The 23,659-nt window shown below is 41.0% G+C and overlaps 1 protein-coding gene across 1 annotated transcript in view; it reads right to left on the minus strand.

Annotated features, from left to right (window-relative positions):
* The window catches only part of KMT2D (lysine methyltransferase 2D), a 261,049-nt gene that overhangs the window by 162,078 nt on the left and 75,312 nt on the right, over nucleotides 1–23,659 (minus strand). Inside the window, exons 12-19 of the mRNA XM_089679503.1 lie at nucleotides 15,237–15,356; nucleotides 13,816–13,926; nucleotides 13,614–13,718; nucleotides 9,393–9,574; nucleotides 7,797–7,961; nucleotides 7,585–7,694; nucleotides 7,316–7,360; nucleotides 6,995–7,201 (exon numbers count right to left, since the gene is read on the minus strand). Of these exons, the coding sequence (XP_089535629.1) occupies nucleotides 6,995–7,201; nucleotides 7,316–7,360; nucleotides 7,585–7,694; nucleotides 7,797–7,961; nucleotides 9,393–9,574; nucleotides 13,614–13,718; nucleotides 13,816–13,926; nucleotides 15,237–15,356 (1,045 nt within the window). The remainder of the gene's footprint in view (nucleotides 1–6,994; nucleotides 7,202–7,315; nucleotides 7,361–7,584; nucleotides 7,695–7,796; nucleotides 7,962–9,392; nucleotides 9,575–13,613; nucleotides 13,719–13,815; nucleotides 13,927–15,236; nucleotides 15,357–23,659) is intronic.

A 23,659-nucleotide genomic window follows, 5' to 3' on the forward strand; every position in this document is an offset into this window, starting at 1 on the left:
CCCGACTTAAAAACTCCATTATTGGTACATAAGCAAGGTAGAAACCTGCGTGACTTATTAGTTCAAGCAGACCCTAGGACCAAATACACTGTGTTGAAGTTATCAAAAGACAGGGTTGTTACAAACATTACAATTGTAATGTATGCAACTCATTGATCTGTGGGGAATATTTCACACATCCCCACAGTGGGAAACGTTACCAGATACAGGGTTACCTGAACTGTAACACTGATTATTGCATTTATATTCTGAAATGCCCCTGCTCAGCAATTCATGTGGGTAAAACAAATAGGTCCCTTTAAGTGTAGGTTAACACAGGAGTGAAAAAAAAACAGCTCTAGTCAAGAGTATCAAGGGTGAACCTATTGATTTGAGCAAACCCGTAGCAGTCCATTTTATTTCAGCAGGACACTAGGTATATGAATTGAGGGGGCATAACCATCAAACACGTCAGTTGATCGGCGAGAGGAGATTGTGACAACTTCCTCCTCCACTGTGAAGCTCATTAGATCCATACCCCTGACACAACACAACCAAGGGGACTTAATATTAATACATCATATTTGTGCTTTTTGGATAGCAGATGAACTTTGGTTAGGACGATTCCTCATGATTGAAGTGTATATAGCTTTGTAGATAACTTTTAGTTTCAATTTTTCACATTCGCAGTATTCACAGTGGTCTCTCTCTCTCTGCAAGCAGGTGAGCTGTGCCACTCCCTACACTTTTTTTTGTTTTGTTTCCGGTTTATTTTCCATTATGATTTATCTCCTCCCTTTTTCTTTATCTCATTTTATTTTTTAGCTTTATTTTTTCTAGTTTCATTTAGATTTTTTCATTTCCTTTTTCCCGCTATTGGTTTTTCGTTTCCAGCCTTGTTTCCATTTTTTAATCACTCCCTTTTCTTCCACTTCTCAACAGCTGCATTTACTGACCGATTATCATCGGTCTCAGGGCTGGGTTGCACTATGGAGACGCAGTCCAGATGCGTTTTTGATGCGCTCTAATGTTTTTTTTATGCATTTGAGTTTGCTTTCTCCCCTCTTTTTTTTCTTCAATTTAGATGGGGACGTGTGTTCCAGTGCGTTTTGGTGCGCTCCAGTACGTTTTTAGCCGCGTTCCAGTGCAGTTATGTGCGGAGGAGATGCGGCGTGTTCTACTTTTTTGTCTGTGGCTGGAACGCACTCGAACTGCAAGCACTGATGTTAACTATGACTGACAATCATGTAGCCTACTTTCTCTGCATTTTGATGCAGAGGAAAAGCAACTGAAACACATGTGGTGTGAACTAGCCCTCAATCTGCTTCCTTTCTGTTCTTTTTTTCTTCACAGCTCATCTCTGCAACCCTGCCCGCCCATTGGCTTGTGTGGTGCAGGAATCATGTGTTTCTATGACACTGGCGACCTGCTTCTGCCTCGTCCTGCCCGGTGTGGATGTCATAGGTTTCCATGATAACGGCAGCGGGTGCAGAAATGACTGAGCGCATGCGTGAGTAGTAAACTCGCATGGTGCATGCGCAGGTGACGTGTCACCATGACACTGTCAGCCACTATACCAATAGGACCCCCCTGTAGCTGTGTCCTCATTGCAGCTCACTTGACAATAGGAGAGACACCCCCATATCTCCAAGCAACAGCTTTTAGCTTCTCTCAGGGACATACATGCTGCTGATCTCTGTTTACATAAAACAGCACTGCTTTCAGCTGAACAATTACAAACTGAGTACTATGATACACATCTGACCACAATATTTATATCCTGGGGAATGGAGTTCATGCATATCTGATTATTGTTTTATGGTTTATTTATTTTCGCAGTTTATGTTTGTTTACATTTATTTGAATGCATTTTTAGAGGGAACATTACATCCTGGGGCGGGGCCAAGCTCATTTTACTTCACTGCGATTGGTGGATGGTTTTCTTAAATAGTTCTCCAGTTTCTGTCACAATTTGTCACATTCCTGATGAAGGGGTCCTGCGAGACTCTGAAACTTTGCCTTGCTGTAACTATGTGATCGTTAATTAAAACGTTTGGACCCATATTGGTGATCCTCAGTGTGCTGGTGACATTCTCCCTTCTGTTCGGTTCCAGCTGATGGTCGCTGCAGCAACCACTTCTACACAGCCATTTTTAACGCAGGAATGTGTGCATTTGGATTGTACACTTGCACCCTGAATGCTAAGATCTCAGCTGAATAAGTAAACAAGGTGTACCCTCAGTTTACCCTCGCACACGGAAACACTTGGGTGCTTGGATGGAAAAAATTGGGTGCCAAATCAGCCTCTGGTGTCCGAGCCATTAAAGGAGACTGTCACCTTTTAAAAAAAAATAAATTGACATTTTTTGCAGGTTTAAAAAAAAACAAATTTTTTTTTTTTTTTTTTTTAGGAGACTGAAGCATTGCATCAGCGATCAGAAGATTGCTGGTGCCATGCAGACTGTCAGTGTAATCTGTCTGCCCATACATAGTACAGGCAGGTAGTTTCACACCGACAGGAAGAATCAATGAACTACCACAGTGCTCAACAGCGCCGTGGTAGTTCATTGGGAACTACAAGCTGACATCCGCAAAGGATGTTGGTACTCATAGTGGATTCCATCACAGAACTCTGAATGGATGATGTGGTCATGTGGGTGGAGCTCGTGTGGGGGAATTCTCCGCGTAACACTGTCACACAGAGGCAGTGGATCGCCTGCAGGAGCAACATCATGTTACATGTTCCACCATAAAACTGGTGTAACATGTAACATGTTTCCAAAGGTGAACTTATCCTTTATCCCTTTTGCTGCCAGAGCCCCTTTAGCATTTTGTGCACACATACAATCATTTTAGGCCTGAAGGTTACATAAACATTATATATTTTCTGAATGCAGACATCCTAGAGAATAAAAGTGGCAGTTTAAAATTTTTCATCAAAATTCCAGTAAAAAGCACACTTAAGTTAATTTTAGGGCACAAAAAGCCAATAAATTGCCCATTTTGTTTCTTATATTATAAGAGATGAGGATATACCAAGTGAATACCCAACATGACAATTCTCAGTTTGCGTGCACTCATGAAATGGAGACAAACTTTAGTTCCCTTTATTTTTTTTTTTATAGGCAACACGTTTAAAGCCTCCTAAAGGTCATCAGTTTAATGGTACGGAGGAGGTCGATACAAATCGCGAATCCCTGAGGATTTTCAAAGTGATTTCTCAGAAAAATAAAGCATGTAGACATGGATGGACAGGCTTGCTTTGAATATTAAAAATTAGTTTAATAGCATTTTTGGTTTGTGGTGTTCACATGCAATATAGTTCTGTTTCAAGGCCTGCTGCATATCAACCCCCTTTTGGAGAAAAGCTAAGACACAGATCACAACATACTTGCAAGGATGAAAATTCCTAGCTTCACACCAAACAATATAAGATTTCCAGGTCCTGTGGTCAATCTTCCTCAAACTAGCCTTTCTAGCTGTTCAAAGAGCAGGAACAACAAAAACAGACTGCCCCATCTCTTAAGATGCTGGCTTGGATGGAAGATCGATCCATGCAACAGGAGGTAGGAAGGATCCAGAAGGACCCAAGGACTGTCCACTGACACTGTTCACAATGCCAGAATACCATGTTCTTCTGGGGCAAGCCAGGGCAATCATAACCACTGGTATTTCTGGCCTTCCCTAATCCATTAAGCTGGCACCCATCATCAGCACCTTCCAGGAGATGGGGAGAAAAAGCTTTTCCTTCTCCAGTGGCCGTAAATCATGCACCAGTCCAGAGACCAAAGAATGCTGGGGTGTAAAAAAACAAAACAAAAAAATCTGAGAGTTCAACAACTGCATCGTCCCATATCAACAGAACATTCCACTGCAGATGCCTGGAATAAAACTGAGCAAAAGGAAATGCCTTGTATGAGGCAAACCATTTTTCCCAAGATACTTGTGGTGCCAACATCGCCATTTGCTTTTGGAATCGTCAGAGATTTGACTAGAACCCACAGAACTTTTTGTCCTCTGTAACTGGCACACTTCCTCCCTAAGAAACATGAAGGTCAAGAGCTTGCAAAAGAGCCAATCTTTTTTGCGGATTCAAGGAAACATTTAAAAGCATGAACGTTAAAGTTGGAGCTTGTAGCTGTGAGCCACGGTACACTAAACCCACTTGTTTGCCATCTCCCCCTGCCAAATCTCCGCAAAAGCCTGCACACGACCCCTCATCCACACAAACGTGGGCTCCCCTTCATTGACGTGAAGACTTGGACACCAATTTTTCTGGTTTGGGAGCCCAGGACTTCTAAGAAACTGAGACTGAGGTTTCGACCCATAAGCAGCAAAAGTAATGTCTTTGAGTCGTGCCCTTGCCCTTCTTTCTAAGAGATAAAAGAGCTTTTGCTGCCCAAAATCTTCTGGATATACTTATCCAGGTCAAGTCTAAACAAATGTTCCCTGTCAGAAGGAAAACTTACCAGCATGTTCTTGCAGACTAGCAATTTAGCCAGAGAATCCTATGCATGTGCACTGACAAATAATTTGCTAAATGGAAAACTTCAAAAAACTTCGACAGCAAAACAGAGGGCACGAGAGAAATCCGCCAGGCTTTAGCCTAATTTGGTATTAACAGAGGCACCAACCTCTGGACAGACCTCTCGCTCCAACTTTAAGGATCTGGTAGACTCTGATCGCTGCAACCACTGGCTGAAAAGCTACATCCACCAAAGCAAAATATGCATTAAACAAGATTTTCAGGGATTTGTTAGTAGCATCCTTAAGAATGGAACATCATCCTCCAGTCATCTGATGTTCTTGTTAAGATTAGAGATTGCAACATCTACCAAGGGTATACTCCTCTTGGTGAATTTATCCTCCATGGAATATTGCTGACTAATATCTTTAGTGGAGCACACACCTTGTAAGGGTGGGTACAAAATATCATTAAACCATAGGAACACTATTTTTGTTCCCATGTTGAATAAAGCAAGGGAGGCTTATAACCCCTGTCAATGTTTTTTTTCACCGGGTCCTATTGCAGAGATTTTACTTAACTTCCTGTCCCATAGCCAAACAGGAAGTGAGGAAATCCCTGCAAAGTAAGGGAACTCCTTGGGGACCGCCAACTTATCAAAACTAGTGTCCCCATTGGAAGCTTTCCCCACTAACAACCCAAGATGTGGGCTTTTCTTTTACTTTCAATGATAACGGTAAACAGGACAAAGAGGGTGAATCTCCCTAACGGGGCCACAGATTGCAATAAAAACTGACAGGGGTTTCTAATACCTCCCCACTCTATCCAGAACTAAAAAAAAGTTTTGCCTTTACTTATAATTTAAGGTGAAGATGTATAGTGGATGAATAAGAATCTTGTGCCAGCCACGATGATCCCAGAGGTAAAAACTTTCTAATAAGAGGACTTGAGGACCATCAATTTCAGATCAATGCACACCACTTCCAAAAAGACAATGCACAAAGGCCTTCTGAGTCAAATCCGGACCCTGGGGTTCCGCAGACACAGAGTTTTAGGCCTCCCCATCTTCAGGTACCAAGTCGTATGCTTTTGCATTTTCCTCCAAAGTTCCTTTTGCAATTATGAGAGAGGAAGAGAGGGGGAACACCTATGCATTCAAGGTGCTGAGCCAGCAAGAAAGTCAGAAAGCTGTTGTAACATTGCCGCCAATGCAAACAAATCCTCCTTTGCAATGTAGGAACTGGAGGAAGGTGCCACAGAGCTTCCCGAAAGATGAATGGAGTCAGAGTCAAAAGGGACACATTGGCTCTCTGGGAAAAATTTAAATGGGGGCTGCGTAAAGGTTCCTTCCTAGCAGACGGAAGTACATGGACCCCAGTATCCCCCTCCTCTTTGTTTTCTATGAAACATATGACCTGCTCACTTTTACCAAGACCTTCGCTAACAATAGTAATCCTTAGCCAAAAGCGTACTGTGCGACTGCACAAGTGCACCGGCTACCCCTGGAAATGCTCCCACTAATCTGCCAGTGCCCCTACTGCCCCCAAGGGGGAGCGGACATGGCCCCTGAGAAGGAAACTTACTGAGCCCAGCTGCCTTAGAATAGTGCTTCCAGCTGAAGGTGGCCAGTGGCCTCCTGGGGTTACTGCGATGCTGCTGACAAGCCGCTGTTGTTGCTGCACTGCTCAGAGTGCTTGCCTCTGAAACAGCCACAAAGAGGTAACAATGACCAATGTAAAACTCTGCCCTATTTGTGACATCAGCACATGCATGGTTGGCCTCAACAAGGATGGGGAAAAGACTGCTCCTCACTGCCACTACAATGTGGCACTTGGAGGCACAGGAACAGAGAATCAGTGTAGTAGGAGAGAGGCAGCAGACAGGGCCAATAAAAGAAATTCAGGCATAAAAAAGAGCAGTGGACTATCTCAAACAGTGCAGCTGACCACCCACAAAGCTAAGTCAGCAAAAGCAGCACACTAAATACCAGCCCCAGGACTACTAGCCTTCAACCGCCCAAGAAAAGCAAGAGGCAATGGCTACCTGTGAGAACCAGCAGGGCAACCCAGGAACACTCACCAGTCAGCTGCAAGACCATCAGTGGGTCCAAGCTTTACCCATCAAAACGAATTGTGCTGCTAGAAAACACCTTATGTCATTGCGCAGGTTTCTGTAAATGCAGGGTCCAGTGCCAAAGAGTAACGTTATAGGCCATCCCGCATTGTGCACACTTTTTGTCCAGTGCATTGTCTGGGTACCATTCTGAGCAATCATAGCTGTAGGAATGAATACAGATGAAACCAATCCTGATCTCTGTTGGAACCATTGAGAATCTGGTAGAATTGTGCAGAGAGCTTCAAAGCAGTGACCATCAACTTTAAACACTGGTTATGCCGAAGTGGGGACTTCCTGCCAGCATCCAATCACTTTTAGGCGACGCATAACCCTGTTTGTAAGGATTCTTAAAGTGGCTTTGTGACCAGTGATGCATGATAAACAAAGAAGTTTTATATGGCACTCTACTGAATCAACTCAATGCAACAAACATACCTTCTACCTTCTGCTCTTCACACTCTGCATCATCTTTTCTTTCCTCAGATGCCCCATGCTCTGGACCATCCAAGAAAATCTCACCACCGGTACTTAGCCGAGAGCGCCTAGGTTTCTTTTTTTGGATGGGAGATAAGGTGAGGCTGCGCAGCAAAGCCATTCCAGCCTCTGTCAACCAAACGCCTTCAAATCGGAAATATTGAGGCTCTACATAAAAAGAGTAAACAGGTTTGAAAATTGCCAGAAACAAATTACACATTTTATGGAATAATGCTGCACAAAATTATAATTCCATATAAGCAAACATTACTTAGTACTTACCTGGCTCCTTAAACTTTACTGGGCTGGGTGGAAGGATTATAGGAGCTAGAGGAACATGTGCAAAAAAACAAAAACAAAAAAATAAAAACACATTTTTTAATATTTTTCTCCCACCACCATACAGTGCTGTACTAAATTATATATATATATATATATATATATATATATATATATATATATATATATACACACACACATATACACATATACATACACACACACACACACACACACACACACACAGTGAAACTCTAAAACATGATACGTACGAAGTGGTTTCACAATGAATGGTTGACAAGATGCACAGTCAAAACCTTCATCTGCTGCCTGTTCTACCTCATCTTCTGTAAAAAGGTTCTCACACACAGCGTGGAGCCACCTGTACACAACAGCAAAAATAATTTTGTTCTTTTCACACTGTGAGAATAAAGCACATCACTGAGAACACGACAAAAAAAAAACAAAAAAAAAACAAACTTGCCTTTCACAGTTCTGACACTGTATCAGGAGATCACCTTCTAAGTAGTTGAGATGGCAAACTGGACATCTAACCAAACTAGCACATGGTGCACAGTGTGTATAGTTATTCTGCCAATCTGCATGAAAGCCAGGGCTAATAGATCCACACTGCATGCAGCAAACACACCTGCAAGACAAAAACTCGTCTTAATGTTCACAGTTCTTTTCAAATTAAACTAAAGTAATGGGTAACTTCAAGCCTAATTTAAAAGTTTAATTTACAATAAATGTCCATAAAACATGGAATCTTTATTTTTTTCACATTTCTTTGCAGTGTGCAGGAGAACAGACAAATGCAACCAAAATTACATTTACCAATGCAACAGCAACAAACTTTTGGTAAGCTAGGGCGAATCATATATAGAAAAACATATTCCTGTTGTATGTTGTAATAATAGCATTCAGTGAGAACTGCAAAGGTCAAACATATATTGGACAATTTGCATATTCTGATAATGTAAAGCTACATCTTTATGTCCCTCCAAATTTTCACTATAGTAAAGAATTGTTAAAGAATAATTCCAGGCATTAGTAGGTTATACAAAGTTACATTGGTCTAGCTTGGACAAATGTAACTATGTATATACCATACCTGGCAGATGTCCCAGGAAGTTTAAAATCACTGAAGTAGAAACTGCTACTCCAGTAATCCCCACTTGCTTCCAGGTCCCATTACAAGCAGTAATACCTCTGCTTAATAAACTCAAGGGGGTTGGCCACTCAGCACAGGTATCATTCAGAGAATGCTTTGCATTTCCTGAAAGAATGCAAAGCATTCCTTGATTGGATGAGGTGGAGAAGCAGGGAAGTGATATCGCACTCAACCTCGTTCAATCACAAAATGCAATGCCTTCTCTGAATGGTGCCTGTGTGGAGCAGCAGACTCCCTATGTTTAGAATGCATCAGGCTGCCCAATCAGCACAGGATACAGAAGTAGAGATCACTTGAGTAGCAGGGTCTACTTCAGCAATTTCCAGTTTCTAAAAGACATTGGTCAGGTAATGACCTCCACCAAACCCTCTGGGTGCTCAATCGCAGTCAGAGGTCAGACATGTATTTTGTCAATTCTGATAAATCTCTCCTGATAGTGTAATACCATTTAACACTCATTAAACATACAGTTTACATTTAATTTCAATTCAAAAGAATTTTTATTTAGGTAGTATGAAGTCTGCCACTGTTAGTTTCCTGGCTGTCATATTTGTCCGTTGGCTCAAGTACTATCCTAGGCCCGATTCAGAACAAGTGTGCAGATAGGAGCTCTGACATTCCTGGTCTGCTTTGGGTTTTGAAAAATTCAATACACAAAGAGCCAGGCACCTAGAATTATCAGGTCAGCAATAACAGCCTCCATATGACCTTCGGTATAGGTTTACTTTAAACATATTAACTTCCAAAGTAAGAATAATAATCTTTTAAACCATACAGCTAAACAAGTCTTGATAGAACAACATAGGCCACAACTCAATTCTCCTAACAATAAGTAGAATAATAAAGGCTGAACACATGGCTACTACATTCAGGATATTACATGAGTAAACTAATGAAAATGCTTACCATTTGCATTTCCAGCCACCCTTGGGCACAGTGTGAAGAGGTGGGTCGAGGCAGTAAGTGTGGTAACTGATGTCGCAGTCATCACACAGAAGCAAGCGAGAGGGATCTGTGGCCTTGCCACACACTTCGCAGACAATGCACTCCACGCAACGCCAACCTTTTAGTAGCATCACTTTAGTGATCTAGATTAGAGACAAACAAAAATTTCACAAAAATAGTATTTTTGTACTGCCTTTTTTTGTCTTTATTTTAAAGCAAAACTAAACCCACTAATTTAACTTTGTCAAAACCATTGCATTAACACATCATGAGCGATGACTGCCACAGTTAGCTTATGCTCTCAACTGACATGTCAAGCCATCAAATGGCACTTTTGCAGTCACTTTTAGGGGCGTCAGGCATTTTTTTTTCTCCAGCTTCCAAACACCCCTCCATATTATCCTGTGTCTCCATACAAACATAGAATTTTAGAAGCTTTTAGTGGCAGGGGGTTTTAGGAGCTGTAAAAAAAAAAAAAAACCACTGCCAGTGCATCCAGGAGCAGTAGCATTTTGGCAGAAGCAGCACTTGATGAATGTAAATGCACCTTAATTTGTGTGTCTACAATGATCTATAGAGCAGCTGTGAGGTTGTCAGCTACCAGAGAAGACTGTGTGCTTGCAGTGAAAAAGGTTGCTGTACAGCCTGGATATCCTCCTGTGGTGTGTTACTTGCCTTGGTGTTGCTGGCCAGATGACCCCCTGTGCTGCATGGTTCCAGACCCAGATGACCAGGAGTTGGTCCTAATATACTCCAATGCGCAATAGATTGCGCTTTCTGGTTAGTGCAATCTACATCTATTTTCACAGCCACAGCAGTCACGGATTTTTCACCCTATATTGTTGATTTTGGAAAATATTGACTTTTATTACTTATGTCACTATATGTACTTTAAACGTCAAGTTGTGACGTCGTTTCACATCACTGTCCTCAGAGCCTTGGAGCGCAGTGCATACCTGTTTCATTTCAAGATACACATATATGATACTACTTATCAGGTTTTTTTTTTATTAATATTTATGCATCCATATTGTCATTTATTTGATATCCATTGATTCTGACTTGTTTTAAGCGCTGCATATATATACTTTTACATTTTATGAGGAGGTTCCAGAGGCTTACCTTTTATGCGAGCAGCTTTTCCTTTTTATATTTGTCCATTTACCCAGCGCTCGTTTACCTCATTCCATTACTATAGAAGGACATGCTTTGCTCATATTTCATGTTTGAGGTTTAAAACCACTTTAAAGTCTTGCAGATTTTAAATGAGCCAAGGCTGGAAACCACACTGGAAGAAGCAACAGGCTAATGCTCTACTTTCAGAGTGGTGCGTACCACATGGATTTAGAACCAAAAACAGTCTCTTTAATTTGAGAGTAATAGCAGTAGACTACTACTCAGGGGTGAGCTCATCAAACAGACTGGACAGTCTCTGTGGCTGATGGCATAGAAGACATGAAGGTCATGTCCCATGTCTAGAATTCATTAAACATGTTATAACAGCGTAAGGGACAAGGCATCAGGTATGGCAAAAACCTAGACAACTGGTAGCAGGTGAGGGTCAAATGACCGGAGGAGACCAAAATCACTGTAGGAAGGCAGCTGGCATGGTTGAAGTTGTACATGACTCTGTGTCAATTTTTCTCACCATTTAATGTCAAAGAAGCATCTTCTTGTTTGTAGAGTGGATGACATCAGTGTTCAATCCCACAGTGCAAACCTATTCCAGTTTACAAATTGGCATAAACAGTGAATAATGGCACCCAGTGACCTAATCAAATGAAAATGGCAGAACAGTGCCCTTAGGATCAACAGCATCAAGGGTTAACAGACCCAACTTCAGAGTGGAGCTGCTGCTTAGTAACTGTTGTCAGGTTGTTCCTCCATGGAGGAGAGTTCAACACTGGTTATAATATAGACCTGTGAAAATCACTTTCTTTAAGCCCATCCAAGTTTTATCCTGACTAAGGGGCAGTAGTGTTGCCCCCGAAACACACTGGATGTTTGAAGACTATGTATTACAGGTATTTTTTATATACCACCTACTATTTACGCAGTTCTTTACATATATATTGCAGATTCATATCAGTCCCTGACACCAAGGAGTGTAATTCAACTATGAAGCAGAAATATAGCCAAAGCTCTTTTGGCTACACTTCTCCTGTAGGTCACAGGAGTGCAATTCATTCTGCACTCCTGTGACCTGTTTTCAGCTGACAGCAGACTAAAGTCTGCTGTCAGCTGACGTCACTCAGCCAAGTCCAGGCTCTGAAAAGATTCCAACCATATGGTTGGGATCCAACCAAGAAACCTGGACTGGCGCCTGGTTCAGCCTTTCAGCAACCTGACGAGAGCCTGAGTCAGCTCCTTCCACACCCTGCATAGCCCAGCACTCCAGTGAAAGCTGGAACAGAAGAACAGAGAGCTGGAGACATGACAGTAACGGCCCTCTACTCAAAACGTAGGGGCAAACTAAGCGATAAACTATATTTGATTGCTCAGTTCTCACTGCAGAGCCGGTGCGGGACAGATGCACCATACCTTGATTAGTATTTTTTTTTTTTTTTACATCCACAGTTCTCTCTTAAGAGCATCTCAAACTTTCTATCAGCAGAAACTTTGAAAGAAGGAACATCTTTATTAGGTACAATGATATGCGAGTTTAAGACTGAGACAGTAGGATCAAACACAGGAATAGACCCCTACTTTGAGAATTATTTTCCACAGGATATTTTGCAGAGATTGAAAGAATGGTGGGGAAGAGAAATGATAAATCCTATCTGGAGTGATGAAACTGTCATAGGCACACATTTTATCAGTTTACGGACAAGGAATGTTTTGAAAAAAATTGGTAGGTCTCTTTATGCCCAAAAAAGGTGTGCCGAGATAAAGAATCAAGCTTTACAACGCCAAGGCTTCTGCGGATGACAACAGTGAGCTTTTCCACATTAGCAAGCATATTGTGTGAAGACCCTTTTGATAGAACATTCTAAGGGAGAAACATTTTCCACCACTTTTCCAATATTGCCTCTATCTCCTCATAATTCCACTCTGTGGGCTGGCATACTGGGAACCAGGTCAGGTAGGCCCCTTTCACACAGGCTTCAGTTTATATAAGCGCAGTGTGAACAGCAAACTTATGAATCTGTCAGCAAGTTTCCAGCAGCTTTCCCTAAGCCATTTAAGTGCCCTTTAGCTCCTGTTTGGAAGAGTTATGCACAGAACAGTGCTAAACGCCACCATAACCACTTGAGCTCTTTGGATGTACTAAGTATATCCAAAAAGTGAAGGGTTAATCACAAGCTGACGGTTTGTGTACTCAAAAGCTTTACCAATGTCAAATCACCTGAAGGCTTGAGCCTATAACCGAGAGTTTATGAATACTTTGTCAGTGTCCTGTACTGTACGATTAAGAGAACCAGGTTAACCTGGCCATACACTAGTAGATTTTCAAACAAATGTTTGTATGAAAATTCTCAGTGCATTTGATGACTTGATGAATATCACTTTCAAAAGTACATAAATGCCACTTGCTTTTAAAATTCGATAGATGGATGATTTTTTTTTTTTTTTTATTGTCAGCAACAATCCTTTGTCAGTAACCTCTGAAAACTGTCTAGGCAGTGAAGGAAAGAATGTGTCTCTAAAAACTCCAGTCATTGATTTTGCACATACAATACTTTAGCATATGAGCCAGATATCCAGTATCCAGGTAAAACATACAGCAATAAAGAATATGTGACTGAAAGCTTTACAAAAATGAGATTCTAGAAAGATTGGCAGACACAATGAACAGCATAGAACAAGAGAGTATAGCATTGCACAAAGTATGGTGGCCATTCTCAACTGTAAGCTACTTGAATATTCCAAAAGAAGCATATATAAAAGCAGACATACTAAAAATTGATAACTGTGGGAAAGCCCATGTCAGCCTATCAAAAGCCACTGACTGCCTTCTAAACACATGGGAAAACTTTCCAAGGTTCTGTCAACAGAAGCCCACAGACCTTTCAATGATCTCTGATCAAGAACCAGCAAAGTAAGCAATGTTTAATACTTCAATTCACAAAACTAAAAACTACACTTTCAGTGCTGTGTGGGATATAGAATTACCAGAATCACCAAGCTCAATTATCTTTCTAAGATGGTGAGGTGTAAAAAATATTAGCAGTTTTTTATTACCTTGCTGTTTACGCAATAGGGGTGATAGCACTGTGAACACTGGGAACACGCCAAAAGATGCCCTTCTGAGCCACGTCCAAAGCTCCCACAAACAACACACATATCCTAGGCAATAAAAGTAAAATAAGTTACAAAACATACTGGTGATAGACACAAAAAGGGAAAAACACACAAGAATAATGTAGTCAGCATTGAACCTCACCTGCATTAGTACAAATTTGTCATTGTTGGAAAACAGCACTACTGTGTTTTGCATGGTATCATCTTCCTCTTCCTCGTCTTCCTTACCAGGAGAACTTTCAACATCTGCCATCTGACCACACATTGAAATTAAGATACATGAGAATATAGCACAGCATAATGCAGTATCACAGCGGATTAGTCATTTGCTAAAGTGATTTAGTTTTTAGCCCTCATGCACACTTGGAGTTTTAAACACCACTTCTAGAGGAGTCTTGCATATTTTTTCTTTCCCTGCCTTTAAAAGCCCGTCAATGTTAGCCAATGCATCCATGCACACAAAGGCATTTATGGTAGGGGCATTTAGAGGCTGGAAAAAAAATCCACTGCCAGCGCATTCAGGAGCAGCAGCGTTTTGGCAGAAAGCATCTGACGTGCCTAAATACGTGTAAACAAGCTTAAGCGCTAGGGGAGTCAAGCACTTGGGCATTCATGCATTTCAATGGCAAGAATAGATTCATATTCTGGCCAATGAAATGAATAAATGCCAAGGACTCGCTTAAACACATTTGCAAAAACATGGCTTTTGGCATGTTTTTATTGCGGCTTTTCTCCTGCCAGGAAAAAAGCGTTGAGGCAAATGCCTAGTGTGTATGAGGCCTTATTGTGTATAAGCATGAATCATTTTTCCAGAGATAAACAAAGCTAAAATCCTCTTTACGTACCAATGCAAAGTTTTTATTAGTCAGCCTTGGAAAGTGCTTTTAATTGGTCTCAAGGTCAGATAACACCCATGTGAGACAAGTTCTATAATGTAATAACTGGTTTCAGGGATATTTGATGCCTCAAGAAAACCAAACAACATTTCAAAGGCTAGTAATTTTAGAGCAATAATCACATCTTCCCTTTTTTAGAAGAGACTATCAGTATTCAGAAGCCACTATTTTACCAGTGTTGAATGAATGTCACTCCCATCTTTTGGCAGAGACCATGTGATCAATGCCATGGCTCTGGATGTGTGAGACACAATGTCTTTAATGTAATGGATATTAAAAAAAAAAAAACCTAAAAGTTGCAGTAGAGTGCTTTTGCATTTAGACTAACCCTGCTTTGAAAAAATAAATATCATCAAACCAAAAAATTTAATTTCATATGTTGAAATTGATGCGCATTGCTGCAACTTACAATTATGCTTGATTTTACACAAAAGGAACATAAAAAAAATGTAACCAAACAAAAAATCTAAGCAGGCACAGTCTTCACTACATACAGATTTAGGTCCTATTCAATAAAGAAAAAAAAAAAAAAATCAAACTGTCCAAGAGCTGCAACGATGGAGTAAGAATCAGTTTCTATGTTTGAAAAATTCACAGAAAAGAAAATATAAATAAGTGTTGCTATGAAAGAGAATATTCTTCAAATCAGATGTTTAGAGTTTCTCACCGGCAGAGTCTCAATAGAAGAGGTTGTGGATTTTAACCTTGATCTTCCTCGCCCTCGGCTGCTGCCAGCACCACTGCCTCCACGAGGTCGCCTTCTTCCAGGAAAGCTGCTACTTCGGCCCTACACAAAAAAAAAAAAACAGAAGTCTTAAAAATTAAGGATGCTGTTTTAGGAGAAATCTTACCTTTTTCTTTTACATACAACACATTATGGTGGTTTTACAGTGGCACAACGTTTCAGTTCCTGTGTCCCTTGATATTAAATTATTAGGCTCAAAATGTTTTCCTAAATCAGGTAAAAATAAGATAACTCGCATGCATTTGATTTTTGTTTAGTTTCTTCAGAGCTTCCTTTTTCAATTGTCCCCTGGCTTTACCGTTTATTTCCATTCTCTCAGTGCCCACTGTGCCAGCGCAACAAAGTCCTGTGGAAGTCTCTACAATGTGCGTCCTCCAACTCGGTACTACAACACAACATGCAGCCGTTCAGGCTGCCGCACAGCCAGCCAGCATAAGAGGGATGCAGAGCAAAAGCCATGTATGCATCTCCTCTTCTTCCACAACACTGATTGACAGCTGTAGAAGAAAAACTACATTTTCCTTTGTAGAAAATTACTTAAAACCAAGCAATTGTATATTTTTCTGAAAGAAATGACCCGTTAGAATAAAACTGTGGCAGTTGCAGTTTTTTTATATTGCACAATAGTCACCTATTGTTTTTTAAAACAAAATAAAATGGTAAAATGTTAAAAGATAATGTGCCAAGTAAAACAGAGATCAAAAACGTCAAGATTTAAAATTTTGCATACACAGTAAAAATGCGACAATATTGGGGTTAAAAGGTTAAAAAAAAAAAATATTTTTGACTTTTTGCTGTAAAACCTATCCAGTAAAAAAATTTTTTTCAAAAATCTAATTTCGCCATAAATTTTGGGGTGAAATGTATTCTGCTACGTCTTTGCTTTTTTTTTTTTTTTTTTTTTTTTTATTAAATATACTAGTAATGGCAACAATCAGCAACTTACTGTGGGACTGCGACGAGCATTCTGACACTAGGTGGGAACTAACTGCCACGGACATCCTCCAGTGACAGTAAAACTGACACTGTACTAATGACACTGGGCAGAAAGGTGTTAACATCTGGGGCGATCAAAGGGTTAACTGTATGCCATTTTATTATTTTGTCTGTGTGCGCTTTACAATGTAATAATGCTGCTTTGTATTGCTCTGGTGCTGACGGGAGAGATCTGTGTTTACATACAGACCTCTCCCCTGTTAGCGTTCCTTGGCAATCTCCTAGTGCCGTAGTGCTGGCAGGAAATCTCCAGCCAGGACCCAGTGATCGACAGCTGTAGCCACAAATACAAAATCATGTATATATACACACGTGATGTTGTGCAGCCTTGACACCCTGTAGCAGTAGTTCTGCTATTGGGCGGTCAGGAAGCAATTAAAACTTTTTTTTTTTTATTTTAACCTTCATCACCATCAGGGGGACGTCCTATATGGTAACATGGACAGGTTCTCTTTATGGTGACATAAGGGCTGTATTAGACACCTAATGTCTCCCCTGTGCTCCACTTCAGCTGATCGAATACAGACTTGGGCCTCATCGACTGTTTACCCAGCTTTTCAGCAGGGTGTTTGACAGTTATGAACCCAAAAACGATCATAGCTGAGGTACCATACCCAGTACCATAAAAGTGAACTGGCAGCCTTGCAGCTGAACAGATCACTTTTATATGAACGCCCAAAGCCAGGTGAAAAAGACTTGTTCCCTTTGTTAACAGGGCATTTATTAACTTCCCTTGGTAGACAAGGGGGTTAATCAACTCCTTACAGTAAATATATTTGTCCTGCTTTTTCAATTAGACTCCTTATAGGGAGAACTATAGTAATTTTGTTCATGTTTAATACACATGGAAGCTAGACCAGCTTAAAGCTGAATTTAAAGCAGCTAAAAATCAATTAACTACATTCACATAATCATTATTAAATAAGTAATTCTCAAACTAGCACGGGTGTCGGCAACCCGCAGCTCTTTTTCACCTTTGCTGCGGCTCCGGAGCACACTGCCCACCAGGTGACAGGCAATAGGGTTGCCGTAGCTCAGTGGTCAGCAAGCCGCGGCTCGCGAGCCACATGCGGCCTCTTTACACATTTTAATGCGGCTCTTCTGTGTGCCGGGCGCCGGCTCCCCTCCCTCCTCTCGGGCGGCTGCCCCAAAAGTCAGGACTCTGCAGTTAGCCCAGCAATGGGCAAACTACGGCCCGGCGGACCTTTTAATCCGGCCCGTGGAGCGTGGCAAACATTGGCTGTCAGGATGTAGGTGGGGCAGCGTGACGAACTCCTCTCCTCTCACAGTCCGCCCTGAAGACCGGAACGGCGCGGGAACACGGCGAGAGGAACGCGCAGAGCAAAGGTAAGTGAATTGACACAATATGGGGGATGAATTACTATAGGGGGGATGAATTACTATAGGGGGGATGAATTACTATAGGGGGGATGTATTTTCAGTTTTAAAAATGTGGCTCTCAAAATAAATTTCAATTGTGGTTTTGGCGAGATTTGGCTCAGTTGAAAAAAAAGGTTGCCCACCACTGCATTAAGGTAAGAAACAATATATGCAGTGTCGGATTTGTTTTAAATGTTGCAATGGTTTTGCGGCTCCCAGTCTTTTTTTTCCCTTCGGAAACGAGTCCAAGTGGCTCTTTATGTCTTAAAGGTTGCAGACCCCTGAACTAGCACAAGTACTGAATTTTCCTTTGCATCAACCTCCTACACCCCCCTATTCAGACTGGGAGGGGAAAGGGTAGCACTAGGAGCCAACGTGCTAAGACAAGCAGAGAGTTGACCATCAGTTTTCTGCTGCTTATCAATCACCCAAAGAGGGAAATAAGGAGACTTGCACTACTTTAAAGACATGGGTGGTTTCTTTCATTACGAACCAAAATTTGCATGGATTTGGAGATTCAGATGTATCACAATAGTAATGATTCATTTGTATCATTTGGATGCCATGATGCGATAGTTTGGGCCTTTTAATAATGTTTAAAGCATTCAAAAATAACAGGACAGAACAAAATGATCAAAACTGATTCAGAGCCATTCTTTTTTATTCTAGGGAGCGTAGCGTGAATACTCTAAGATGCTTTCTTAAATTGGAGATGAAAGACTGTTTAATTTGAACGTGCATGGCCCAACAAAGCAATATGGCATATAAAAATGAGACTCAAGCCATATTGTAATTAAATGTTCTTAAAAATTACCTTTCCGTTTCAATCTGCAGCTCTGTAATTTTCTGTAAAATGCAATATGGCTACCTGGAGGTGCTCTGTACATAGATGTACAGATCACACCCAAAAATGTAATTTCCTGCTTTAGTGATTGGCTGATTTTCCCAGAAGTCTGCACTAAGATACAAGTCAGATTTTTGGCATCCCCTGCAACAAAAATTTCATTTTTAGTGAGAAATTGCGTCTAAAAAGGGATGCAGGCCTTGCCAATTTCCTCAGAGCCCTGCAGGTGCAGCAGTGGCTTGAGAAATGTAAAACTACTCTCATACCAAATCACTTTGCCCATGGCCACAAACAGCTATTCCTACAGGATAACAAAATGTTGGAATCTGCAACAAAGTTTGTTAAAATTCTTGCACTGTACATAGATAAACCTGAGGAGAAAGTTTTAACATTCGCAATTTGCTGCACCGCAATTTCTAAAGTCGTTCTTGCATTACTTTTCTGCATTTTGTCACAATTTCCCATACACAAAATATAATGGAAATTGCACAACAAATTGCAAGAAATCCTTGAGAATCTTCACAAGAAGCAATAAAGTCTTCAGAAATCGCAAAAAGCAGATCAAGCAAGAATGTGGTGTGGGTCAAGCTCAACACGTATCTGTAAAAGAGTTTGTAAAAGGGCTTTAACTTCCAGCCAGAATGGACATATCCCTTGGCAGGTCAAATACATATGAAACCATATGAAACCTGGGTGCTGTATACTCCTCCAGCAGAGCAGAGATATTAGGATTGAAAGAATTTAAGAGGACAATGATAGAAAATCTTATATTGGTTTTCCTTACATGTTGTGCAAATAGGTTTATGTCCATTGTCCCAAATTTTACTCCATTCCTCATAGGTGAATTCCCTATTTAAAATGGTAACTTTAATGGAAAAAATTGCAAACAGGATTTTCTATGCAGAAGAGACATACGTCTTTTCTGCATTAAAAGTTATTTACCTGCCTGTCTGCACGTCCCACAGAGCTGCACAAGCACAGTCCAGTGTAGGATTTCAGTAATGCCAAGATGACAACTTTTGTACATGCACAGTTGTGACATTGTCTCAGCCCAGCCAAGTAAAAACGGCCAGGGATAGATACCCAGAAGCCACCAGGCTGAAGATGGAAAGCGCTGGAGAGAAACCGAGTATAGCTCTGCTTTCAAGTCTCCTAATGTTAGCATGAAAAAATGTGCATATATACACACACACACATATATATATATATATATATATATATATATATATACACACACACACACACACACACACACACACACACACACATACTGAATCCAGAAAGTATTCACAGCGCTTAACATTGTTATGTTACAGCCTTATTCCACAATGGATTAATTTTTTTCCTCAACATTCTACAAACAATACCCCAGAATGACAACGTGAAAGAAGTTAGTTTTGAAATCTTTGCAATTTATTAAAAATAAAAAACGAAGGGGAAAAAAAAAAAAAAAACACATTTACATAAGTATTCACAGCCTTTGCGCACTACTTTGTTGAAGCACCTTTAGCACCAATTACAGCCTCAAATCGTTTTGAGTATGATGCTACAAACTTGGTACACCTATTTTTGGGCAATTTCTCCTATTCTCCTTTGCAGTACCTGTCAACCTCCATCAGGTCAGGGCTCTGGCTGGGCTACTCTAGGACATTTACAGAGTTGGCCTGCAGCCACTCCTTTGTTATATGGGATGTGTGCTTAGGGTCGTTGTCCTGTTGAAAGAGGAACCATCGTCCCAGTCTAAGGTCCAGAGCGCTCTGGAACAGGTTTTCATCAAAGATTTCTCTGTACATTGCTGCATTAATCTTTCCTTCGATCCTGACTAGTCTCCCAGTTCCTGCCACTGAAAAACATCCCCCCCACAGCATGATGCTTCCACCACCATGCTTCACTGTAGGGATGGTATTGGCCAGGTGGTGAACGGTGCCTGGTTTCCTTCAGACATGACGCTTGGCATTTAGGCCAAAGAGTTCAATATTTGTTTCATCAGACCACAGAGTTTTGTTTCTCATGGTCTGAGAGTCCCTCAGGTGCCTTTTGGCAAACTCCAGGCGGGCTGACATTTGCCTTTTACTGGAGGAGTGGCTTCCGCCTGACCACTCTACTACACAGGCCTGATTGGTGGAGCGCTGTAGAAATGGTTGTTCTTCTGGAAGGTTCTCTGCTCTCCACAGAGAAACGCTGGAGCTCTTTGTGAGTGACCATCGGGTGCTTGGTTACCTCCTTGGCTAAGGCCCTTCTCCCTTGATCGCTCATTTTGGCCGGGCGGTCCGCTCTAGGAAGATTCCTGGTGGTTCCAAACTTCTATTTACGGATGATGGAGGACACTGTGCTCATTGGGACCTTCAATGCTGCAGAAACATTTCTGTACCCTTTCCCAGATCTGTGCCTTGATAGAATTCTGTCTCGGAGGTCTACCGACAATTCCTTGCTTGGTTTGTGCTCTGATATGCACTGTTAACTGTGGGACCTTATATAAACAGGTTTATGCCTTTCCTAATCATGTCCAATCAACTGTACGTGTCCATGGCCGTACCATGTGTTGCGTGAGGTTATCTGGTAAGGCTGGGGTGCAAGGAAAGGAGGTCAGAGGGGGTGCTGGGGATTCTGAAACTTTGACCTACATGTGTTCCAAATTTCGTAGGTAAAATCTCAAAGCATAAAGATCGCAAGCTACTGAAGGACAAACATAATTGCAGTGGATTGGGCTAGCCGTAGTTTTTTCATTTTATGTCCATTTATTATACAGGGTAGACATTATAGGTATAAGATGGGCAGCATAATAGTATTTGACATCAGAGAATGCTAAAGCTCCTCAGGATTTTGGGATTTAAAAGACCAGAAAAATAGTTTTTGCCACTCAAGATAGTTTTTCTGCACCCCATGTAAACTGTAACAAATCTTAACCCCTTCACGCCTAAGGGTAAAACAAATCTAAATGCCTAAGCACAATTCTGCAACATTGACATGTGTTAGTAAAAACATACAGATCATCACAACTACTTTATACATCCAGGTGGATTATACCTTGTTTTTTTTTTTCAGGACAAATTGGGCTTTCATTTGGTGGTAAATGGTAATGGATAGCTCCTTATTTTTTTTTTTTTTATTCTCAAAGGAAAACTGGCCCAAAATAGTAAAAAAAAAAAATCTTTTTTTCTATTTAGCTGTGTGTTTCTTGTTACAACCATAACCTACCTCCATAGAACAAGCCAAAATAAATTCTCCAGCTATTGACGATCCCAGCGATACCATATATGTGTATGTAATGTGTTTGTACCCGTAGTACAGCCTAGAAACAATAGTGCGTATTTTGTTTTTGTGTTTTTTTGTTTTGTGTTTTTTTTTTTTACCTAAAACACACTGACACTGACATTAACGCTAACTGACACTGATACAAATTATTACTTTTTTTTTTTTTTAAATCCTGACCTTTGACCTTGACCCAAACACTAACCCTGGTACTGAACTAGATCAAACCTTGATCTAGGTATTTTTCTTTTATTTTTAAATATTTATTTTCTTTTACAAACTTTTTTTTCCCTCTATGTCAGGAGTTAGAGAGATACAATGTATCTCTCTTCTCCATTCATAGAGAGAAAAAACAAGGGGGCCGGGCTGCACAGTGACTGATCACTGTAATAGAGACTATCACAGCGATCACGTGACCCGGAATCGGGAGTCCCGGATCCCGATCGTTAGAATGGGAACCGGGGCTCTCAGGTGACACTGCGGTCTCTGTGCTGGGAGCGCGCCGAGCGGCGCACTTCCAGCACAAAGACAGGTACGCAACTATGCGGCCCGCCGGCGTCAAGGGGTTAAAGTAGAACTACAGGAAAAGTTTTTTCAGTTTTGCCTTTTGCATAGAATATTCACCACGCAGGGCTTTAAAGTATAATCATATATTAATGGAGAGATACAGCCATAAAATAACCTCATCTATAACTAATAATCAAAACATAGTATCTATGGAAATAGAAATATCGTATTTCCCCAAGCGTAGATACCAGTATTTGAAACAAAAAAAAAAAAAAAAAAATCATAATAAACCTATTACCCTTTCGTCTCTGTTCCTCTCCTTTTTCAAGAGACCACCTCTTATCTCCAGACTGAACCATAGGCATGCACATGCTCAGTTTGTTGTGTATTGCTAGAGGTTTTTTCTTTCTTGTGGGAGAGTGCATGTGACTAGCAGAGGGCCAATCAGCAAAGTCCAGACAGAGGTCAGGGGATTTCCATCCTCCTAGAGAAGAAAAAAAAACTCCTCCTCCAAGCTTTAGCTAGTGGTGGGCTGGACACAGACTGCTCTAACTGCTGATGACAAAAGGTATTTAGCAGTTTATATTTACTAAAATAATTGCACTTCCATGTTCTGTGTACTGTGGGAGACCGGATATAGTAATGCAGGGTCCGGGGTTTAGTAACACTAATTATACAACCACCTCTGCCCAATGTCTCTGGAGTTTAGGACACCGCCACAAAAGATGTAAAGAGTACCAGAATTACCACATCTAGCACAAGCTGGGTCATATTTCAGACCTTTGGTGTGGAGAAATTCAGGGGTTCTATACACCCTATGAAGAATAAAAATCTGCGTTAATCTAAATCTTCCCCCAGATCTTCTCTCAAAATGGAACCAACATCCTGTTCCCATCCTGTCTTGGACAGAACTGGGAACGTCAAAAATTTCTTTAATTAATCTGAATAGATGTCCAAAAGGAGTCCCTTATTTGATGTCGCTTGAACTATTCTGTCCAGCATCGGGGTGGGGGAAAAAAAGCACTACTTTCGAAGAAAATTGAGCTAATACTGTATGACGAAGCTGAAGAAACTGATAAGACCATCTTTCATCTAAAGAAAACAATATCCTCAGCTGCTCAAAAGTTTTGAGAGTTCCATTATCATAGAGTTGTACTAAGGTGGAAACCCCTGCTCTTTCCCATCTCTGAAAGCCCTGAAGAACAAGAAGTTCAGGAAGCTTATTTCCCCATATTGGAGTATATCTACTAGGGTTAGAGATCCCCATCATTTTTTTAGTTTCCTCCCACACCTTGCACATTAATGCCAGTGTAGGCATGGCAGTTAATGAAACACCAATTCCAGGACATGAAATGCTGGCCAGCCC

Source organism: Staurois parvus, unplaced genomic scaffold, assembly GCF_062004578.1.
Source record: "Staurois parvus isolate SC_StPar_1 unplaced genomic scaffold, SC_StPar_1.0 ptg000017l, whole genome shotgun sequence".
Taxonomy (NCBI): Eukaryota; Metazoa; Chordata; class Amphibia; order Anura; family Ranidae; genus Staurois; species Staurois parvus.